At 41.8% G+C, this 9,221-nt stretch overlaps 2 protein-coding genes across 3 annotated transcripts in view; both read right to left on the reverse strand.

Moving 5' to 3' along the window:
• The window catches only part of HOXA3 (homeobox A3), a 53,174-nt gene that overhangs the window by 25,481 nt on the left and 18,472 nt on the right, over positions 1–9,221 (reverse strand). The window lies entirely within an intron of this gene.
• On the reverse strand, positions 1,195–3,654 carry HOXA4 (homeobox A4). Its single transcript, XM_070729394.1, has 2 exons — positions 2,822–3,654; positions 1,195–2,339 (listed from the first exon to the last, which is right to left on the reverse strand). The coding sequence occupies exons 1-2, from the start codon at positions 3,426–3,428 to the stop codon at positions 2,008–2,010; spliced, it is 939 nt and encodes a 312-aa protein (XP_070585495.1). The 5' UTR covers positions 3,429–3,654; the 3' UTR covers positions 1,195–2,007.

The following is a 9,221-nucleotide window of genomic DNA, read 5'->3' on the forward strand; positions in this document are numbered from 1 at the left end:
TCTGTTCTATTTCATTGAGGAATTCAGGCCTAGCATGTCTTTCAGGTTTTAAGGGAGATCCAGTTTGGGCTGTTTCTATTTGGCCTGAAATTTATTTTCAAAACAATATGACATTTTAATAGTGTCAATTTTGTGACCCTCCCCAGCGCAGAAGAATTCTCATATATTTGAATTAAATTTTGCCAGTTTTTTCCCTGAGAAATCTACAAAGGCATCTCTACTATTGAAAAAATAACTAAAAGAGGATTAAGTTTCATTTGCCACCCACCACCAAACTATTAAGGCCTGAAGGCAATTGAGGCCTGAAGGTGTTTTGCTACTTAGAATAAGATTCAATCTATCTTTAAATGGAATATTTTTTTAATATGTGCACATTGTACAAATTATTCAAAATGTGGGCTGTAAAATTGTTATATCAAGACCATCTCCCTGTGTGGTAGTAAGTGTTTATCTGTCTGTCCATCCATCCCTCCCTCTCTTCCTCTTCCTCCCCCCCCCCTGCAATATTTAGCCTGAAGGATGCCAATTTATTATAATCCAAGAAGTGGTGTGATGTGGGATTAAAAGTGAAAGAAAAGTTGCTACCACTAACAAATAAACAAAAGAAAGATGCAGTTACAATATTGTGGAAAAGTACGGCTAGTGTGATAGGAATATTAATCATTCCCTCCCGAAATAGGAATAGAGACTGTATTGAGCAGTCTCTATTTCTGGTTGCATAGAACTAGTGATATGGTAGACATACAAAAGACAAAGCTTTTAAACAGAAATGGAAAAAGATTGAATTGTTTTTGCAGGATGGGTGGGTTCCCATAGGTATCACAGTTGAACTCAGTTGCCTACTTAAGAAGATGAGTGTTACAAGTTGGGTACCTTAAAAACATCCTATTTAGCCCATCATCCCCACTCTAATCCAGTTTATTTCAACAGGACTCTCTCCCACCTCCTTGTACTCATAGGGGCCTAAGACTCAGGTACTGTGTGAAAATCAGTGCTCTGGCAATTAGCATTACTTATTCCACCTAATATGCTTTGTGTTGATTCTGAATGATACTATTTGGCTATAATACTAATATTAAGATTCAGCCTTTACCAGCTGATGGTAAACCCAATCATTACACTTACTTGTTTAAATAAGACATAGGTACAGCGTGTCAATCAAAGCCCAGACTTTGGTAATGAATGGTTCTGGCAGTGGGTCTCATACTTTTAATTTTATTTGTGTACAGAATAGTCTTTATTAACAGTACTAGACATGTATGTATGCATATATATATTTATACACACTTATATACATACACAACATACTTTCACATATATAATTCACATATTGTTCATAGATGTGGACTGTGATATGACATGAGTATAGGCTGAGCTTTTAGAGCAATATTGGTTCATTTTTCTTTAAAATAATAAATGCAACATTAGGGAGACTACTATTACAACTGGAGCAAAAACTATACTTAAAAAAAATATGACTCTTGGTACATGAAAAACACTTTCTTCAGCCAGTTAGGGATGAGACTGTATGGTTGCTGAGTGTCCCCCCCCCCCAATTTCATAATGACTTTAGTGAAACCAGGCCAGTTTACTTCTGTATCTTCTAAAGACGCAGGAACAACAAACATTCCACAGAACAACACAAGCCTAGGATTTACACACGAAGTCACTTATCAGTACTGTACTATGTTGCCTCAAAACATTTATACAAAGAGTGGTTTTTAAACATTTGATCCATCCAAAAGTCCCATAAATTAAAAATAAAAAACCCCCAGAAAGTTAATGGAGGGCAAGACAGGACATATTTACAAAGGAACAATACTGTCCAAAGCTTATTTACTTTTGGGGTTGAACGGCGCACGTACTTTTTTTTTCCCAGCACGGGTTTTTATTCTGCTGTTTCTACTGTTTCTACCCCTCAAGTGCAATGCTTGGTTCCCAGGCCAAAAGGAAAAAAAGAGGCAAGGATTGGGTAAATGTTTCCTTCCCTCCACGTGAACCCGGCCATCATAGGGAGGCTGAGCTTAAAATGGCCCTGCTTCTTGGAGTTGATGGGTGATGCTGAGCTGGAGCTTTGGCTGGCTGGTGGAGACCAGAATTGTTGGAGGAGCGCATCTTGGTGTTGGGCAATTTGTGATCCTTCTTCCACTTCATCCGCCTGTTCTGAAACCAGATCTTGACCTGCCGCTCAGACAGGCAGAGTGTGTGCGCGATCTCAATGCGTCGCCTCCTGGTCAGGTAGCGGTTAAAGTGGAACTCCTTCTCCAGCTCCAGAACTTGCTGTCTTGTATAGGCAGTCCGAGATCTTTTGGGCTCCCCTCCATTGAAGCTGGGGCTGACTGAGCGTCCACACGTGCACGTACACGTGCGCACACCCAGATGCACAAAAGAAGAAGGCAAGGGAAGGTTATCATTATTGTGCTATAAATTCAATGCCGCCGGGCTCCTTTTTAAAATAGGAAGAAAAGGTTTCGGAGACTACTGACAAGAGAGGACAATTAGGGACCAGTAAAAATTGGTGGTGGGCATTTAGGCTCAAGGAAAGCTCAAAGACCTACCGCCCAGAGCCACTGCCAGAGCTATTAAATTTATGGGGGCCATAATTACTGCCTTAAAAGCTTGGCGTAGTAAATCTCTTGCTCAAGGGGGCCCCACCTACGAAAGGGGTCCTCACTTCCCCTTTCTTTCCGGGTTTCGCTTTAAAACTAGGAAGTGCGCCCTCTCCCCAGTGGCTACCCACGGTCCGAGTCCAGCCCTAGCCCAGCCTCCGGGGACTTCGCCGCGCTCAGTCCGATTCCTCTGGAGGAGGAGGCCAACTCACCCGTGCTCACGTGGATCTTCTTCATCCAGGGGTACACCACCGGCGCCTCCTTCCCTTTGGGGCCGGGCGTGCTCTTTTCGGGCAAAAGGGGGCAGCCAGGGCTATCCACGGAAGCTGCCCCCAGAGCTGCTTCGCAAGGACGCTGCTGGGGCTGAGGTTGCGGGCCGTGGCCCTGGAGCAAGGGTTGGGAGCGCACTGTATGGCCCTTTGGGGCAGGAGCTGCTCCAGCCGGCGGCAGCGGCGTTGAGGGGGGTGGCGAGGCTCCTGGAGCTGGGTGCTCCTGCCTTTGGGTGGCGCTGAGGCCGTTGTAGCCGTACGAGGACTCGGGGTAGTGGGGGGGCTGCGTGAGGTACCGAGTCTCGGGGGTCTGTGGCGGCTGGTATCCCGGCTCTCTGCTCGGCCGCTGGTAGAAATCGGGAAGAGGCTGGCGCAGGTGCAGCTGCTGTAGTTTTTGCTGTTGCTGGGGATGATGGGGATGGGGGTGTTGGTGAGAGTGTGGAGGGTTGTAGTTGTCCCCGCCGCCACCGCCGAGTTGTGAATATTCTTCGCAAGGAGGGAACTTGGGTTCGACGTAGTTGGAGTTTATCAAAAACGAACTCATGGTCATTAATTTGTGAAGTGCAAAAATACTAATTTTTCTCGCGTTGTCGTTTTTCTGGGCTTGAGGAGGCCCCTCCCTCCTGCCCCTTCCTTCTTCCTTCCTTCCTTCCTTCCTTCCCCACCTCCCTTCCTCCTTGCCTCCTCCTCTCTCCCCTCCCTCCGCTGTTGTCAAGCGCCTCCCGCCAAAGTTTGGGGCTCCACTCCCCCTCCTCCTTCTGGAGTTCCCACCCCAAAAGCTCAAAGCACACTCGCGAGTTCAGATACACATAGACGCGAGCTCAAATACACACACGCACACACCTATGTACACACAAAGAGATACATACCACTACCACCCCCCACCACCTGACCAGCAGGGCCAATAGCTATGCGGTTGGCAGAGCCCGGATCAGGAAATAGAAAGGAAGATTCGTTAAGGAAACGCAGGATGATCCTACGTGCGTTTTTCCCGCTCAGGGAAGAAGGGGTTTAGTCCGATTTTATCTGGTAAAATGAGGAACCAAGGACGGGTGGAAAGAAGGAAGGTCTCCGAAAAGAGCACCAGATCCATCTCCAGGTTTTAAAAGGCTACAGAATGTGGTGACCCTAAGACGATTCTGCAAAGGCAAGCTGTCAAAGGCTTTGTGGGTTCTGAAATCCTAATTTGTCGGTTTAGGAGCCTTTTTAAAATCCAAGTTCACTTAATCACATATCGGTTGGATTCAGGTTGTGGAAATTCAAACAATGATCTGTAGAAGATCCCCTTACTGTTCATGTAGTTTTTAGAAAGAAATTCATTAAAGAATCCCAGCAATTATGAGTTTGTCTGAAGATCCTAAGCCTGTACTCCATAAAATGAAGGAAACAAAGGTGATCTATATTTTAGATTTATTGTTCTTGAATACAAGCTATGATGTGAGTGATTACGTGAAGAGAGAGAGGAAGAAAGAAAGAAAGAAAGAAAGAAAGAAAGAAAGAGGGCGGGGAGGGGGAATAACGGTTTTTAGCTATTGGAAACCATTCGTTTGCAATAGCTAAAATCTATTGGAAAATAGTTGTTTCTGCCATCACCACCAGACACAACTGTGCAAGCAAATATTTTATACCTCTGTTTTTTCCTCTGGGTCGATTCTTCCCCTGTTCCGTTTTTGAAAAGACAACCACTCCACGGAGAGGGGCGGTATATAAATCCAATACATAAATGAATAAACCAGCGTTGTGTATTCAGTGAATTTTGGAATATTTATAAAGGGTAAGAAATGGTAGTGTTGTGGTTGGCTTCAATGAATCCATGAATTTATTAAATATTAAGAAACTAAGGCCAACTAATTGCAAGGAGCTATTTGTTTCCTTCCAATCCTTCTCCAGGGCTTTCAGAAATGGCGTTTTTACTGGAATTTATTTATTATTCTAAATACCCAACACCTTTGGCAAATCTAGAGTGGCAGAGCATTTCTTAGAAATGCAGATTCGAAATGAAAATTGATAGACATAAAACGAACAGAAATCAAATTATAAGAGCAGTTAAGAAAAAGGAAGTCTTTCCTGCAAGCATTAATAAGGAAATTCAAGAAGTTACCAGAACCCCAATTTTCAGATGAATTTTTGTATCACCAAACCTAGTGGTTTTTAGAACCTTCTCACATATGAAAACTGTTATCTTCACACAGATAAGTGTTTTTATGTATTTTATGTAAAAACACAGATAAGTGTTTTTATGTATTCTAACACTGCTGAAAGTTTTTTTATTTTTATTTTGCCATCATTGCAGAATACAAAAGGAGTAAGGAAACCAATGCATGAACTGTTATGTTCCCCATCTGTTTAACCAATACATAACTGTAGCCAGAGGCCCTTTTCCTTTATCCTTACAAAAGGGATAAAGCCTTTGGCCATTTCCTTGAGAACAAATCTGAGTGAATCCATGGGAGTTTCTCATGAAGGGATAGATACACTACACCAGTGTTTTTCAACCAGTGTGCCGTGGCACACTAGTGTGCCGTGAGACATGGTCAGGTTGCCGCGAAGCTCAGAGAGAGAAAGAAAGCAAGAGAGAGAAAGAGCGAGAGAGAGAGAGAAAGAGAACAAGAGAGAAAGAAAGCAAGAGAGAGAGAAAGAGAACAAGAGAAATAAAGCAAGAGAGCAAGAGAGAGAGAGAAAGAGAAGAAGGGAAGGAGAGAGAGAGAAAGACATAGAGGGAGGGAGGGAGAGAGAAAGAGAGCAAAAAAGAGAGGAAGGAAGGAAGAGAAAGAAAGAGGGATGGAGAGAAAGAAAGAGGAAGGAAGGGAGAGAAGGAGGGAGAGAGAAATAGAGCGAAAGGAAGTAAGAGAGAGAGAGATAATATTTTTGACCAAACTTTTTTAGCCCCCCGCCCCGCCCCGCTCAATGTGCCCCAAGGTTTCGTAAATGTAAAAAATGTGCCACGGCTCAAAAAAGCTTGAAAATCACTGCACTACACCATGAAAACGATGCTGCTAAAATAACATTTGAAAGTATCCCATAGGAAAACTTGTATTATGCCCTTTTAGTTTCTAGTTTGCACATCCCATTGTTACTCTTCCATTAAGAGGATTTTATGACTAAAGTTATTATATCTTCCTTGCATCTCTTACCTCGTTTCCTCTCCCCCGCCTCTTTTCTTTATCACCTGAACTCTGACCTATAAAATCAAAGACTAGGTTTTTATTTAATACCAGAAATATGTCTTCTCTCTTAATGAGCACAGTGATTTCCTTTTTATCATCTCTAGCCGCCTTTGTATGAAGCATTTTCCCCCTGACCTGCTTTACCTGTGGAAGGCAGTTAAGATGTCATATCCTTGAGGTAGTCATAAAAACAGTTGTAGGTATCAAAGGAGACCCCAACAGTGGATCTCAAAGGGGAACGATTTTTTCTTGTCGTCATCTCCCCCATCTCGATTTATGGTTTAAAAAGGACTGAGAGTGGAAGTGTGGATGTTGCCCTTTGGGTTAGCTATGGGGAGGAGAAGTTCCATATTTGATTGCTACAAACAGGACTTGGGATGAGTTTAAATATACTGCTCAAAAAAAAAAAAAGTAAAGGGAATTCTCAAATAACACATCCTAGATCTGAATGAATGAAATATTCTCAGCGAATGCTTTGTTCTGTAGGAAGTTGAATGTGCACAACAGCATGTGAAATTGATTGTCAATCGGTGTTGCTTCCTAAGTGGACAATTTGATTTCACAGAAGTTTGATTTAATTGGAGTTATATTGTTTTGTTTAAGTATTCCCTTTATTTTTTTTTTTGAGCAATGTAGTTAAGGCCCTATCCTTATGTGCTGGTCAAATTGGAACCAAAACTAGTCTGTAGTTGGGATGAACAATGCAGATAATTTTTTCTTGAAAGAAAAAACCCCACCCTCATCCCAGGACCTAAGGGTGACTAGAACTATTGAAATACTACTACTACTACTACTACTACTACTACTACTACTACTACTACTACTAAATAATAATAATAATAATAATAATAATAATGATGATGATGATGATGATGATGATGCATAGAAAGCAAATACCTTCATTCTGTTTGCTGAATAGCACCTGGCGAGAATGTCCCAGGGTCTGCTTAAGATTAGTGCTCTCGATTCTCTTCCCTTCACTGCCTTCCACTGGGTGCCTTCTTTTGCTCATCTCCACAAAAATAAAAGTAGTTCTACTCCGCAGGCCCTGTAAATCTCCAAGGCGACCAAAGCCGCTCAGCCGCTGCTGCGTGGTTCTCAGGCAATGGGCCTGTTCCTTGTCTTGATGGTTTCCCTATCATATCATAAACAAGAGCAGGGCCAAGACCACCATCTCTCCAGCAGCAGTTTGCACATCCCCCCCACCCGCCCCTATGTCTCCAGAGATTTATGCTCTGTTCCACAGGCACACATACTGGACCCAGAAACCTGGCCTAGCCAGCGTTAAGCACCATCCTCCTCAGTCGCAGTCTTTCGGGGGAGGTGAAGATGATTTCGCTGACAAGAGAGCTCCCCTCACCTCCAGATCAAAAGTTCCAGCAGCTTTGAGCTAGTCTGGAGTGAGGGATTTACAGTAACTGGACTTACTGAAATTAAAGAAGAAAGGAATAAAAGCTATATCGGTATTTCACAAGATCTAATATTGGGGGAGCAAAGTTGCAGATTTATCTTCCTTTGCTGGTCCCTGACTAGAGAAGGGCAGTATGTATCTGGAGCAAAAAATTCTCTCTCTCTGTCTCTCTGTCTCTCTCTGTTTCTCTCTCTCTCTCTCACTCACACACACATTTTGTCTTGCCACACGTGCTGCCTGGGAGAGAAGACGAAAGGAAAAGATGGCTGATCAACCACCCTGTGCCTTGCCAACTGATTTGATGCATTTTTAGTATATTTAACCCAGCTTTCCTTGTTCAATACAACGCTGCCCCCAGTTTCAAAGTAGCCGAAAAGTGACACTGGGCACATTTTGTCCCTTATTAATCTTACACATTGACAGTCTTTGTTAAATAACAAGGCGTGCCCTTCACCAAGCGACATTTTCATATTTGTTAGACAAGTTGACCTGAAGTTCACCTCGGCCTTGGACTTACGGTTTTTTTTTTCCAGGAGATCTTCGAAAGTCTCTTTTTAAAAAGGGGGAAGAGGGAGGCTTAGGTTAAATCTTTTATTCCTAAATGGGAAAGACCCTGAAATTCATCTAGAACAAAAATGTAATGTTTGTGAAATGTAAGGACTATATTTGCCTTTCACTTTCTGGAATAATAATAAAAAAAGCTCATTAAAAGGAATTTCTTTGAAGCTCAGCCTTTGACAGTTGGATTTTGACATTGGAAGAAATGCTAGCTGAGCAAATGCATCTATTTGTAAGAATTTTCAACCTAAGGCTTGACTGTTTCTGGTCTTTGCATTCTCTTAACAGTTATTCTTAAAAAGGAATCTGAGTGTTGAAGATACAGACAGAGCCAGTGTGGTCTAATAATTAAGGCAGCAGGGTAAAAAAGGAGACTAAGTTCTAGTCCCAAACTCAGCTGGATGACTTTGGGCTGGTCATTCTCAGTCCAACTCACCTGACCATATTGTTGTTGAGTGGAAAATAGAAAGAGGAAGGAGTATTATATATGTTTACTGCTTTGAATTATTTATAAAAACAATAAATACAGAATAAAAAATATTAAAAACAAAACAAAGGGACAGTGAAATTGGTTCTTTGTAATCAGAAAAATTGAGAATTAAGTTATCTTAATTGTGCTGACCGCAAGAGCTGGGGGTTGGTATTTATATGCCTTATTCACATAAATATACAATCCGTCTTTCGTTCTAGATTTATCCAAAATGCAAGAAAATAAAAAGCTTTTAAAATTGTTTCCCCCCCAAAAAAACAATTTGAAAAAAAGAATGCCAAGAACGACTTAAAACACCAATGTGTATTTGAAAAATTCCCTTTTTTCAACACTTTCAACTGATTGCCTTCAAATTGCACCTTAAGGCAAAAGTAGTGTAGAAAGGGGAAAGGCAGGTTTCTCCACCTTTTACAAAGCTCTGATTCATTAAACTGTTATTTTAAAGAAAAAAGTCCAAAGACATCTACTGTTTTCTGTGGGTAGAGAAATTATATTCAGCTCATATTCTGCCTTCCAAATTTTATGCTATATACAGTTATCTGGAGATAAGGCCATTGAATTCAAAAGTACTATCAAATCCGGTAATTCTGAGATTTTAGGAAGGGAGGTGTCCTCCTTAACTTTACACTCAGTTGTTTTTAATCAGCATTTTAACAAAGTTTTCTGATGATTATCTTCTCCTAAATTTAAGATGTGGAAGAGAGAGAGTTTGGTATT

This window comes from Erythrolamprus reginae, chromosome Z, assembly GCF_031021105.1.
Source record: "Erythrolamprus reginae isolate rEryReg1 chromosome Z, rEryReg1.hap1, whole genome shotgun sequence".
Classification (NCBI taxonomy): Eukaryota; Metazoa; Chordata; class Lepidosauria; order Squamata; family Dipsadidae; genus Erythrolamprus; species Erythrolamprus reginae.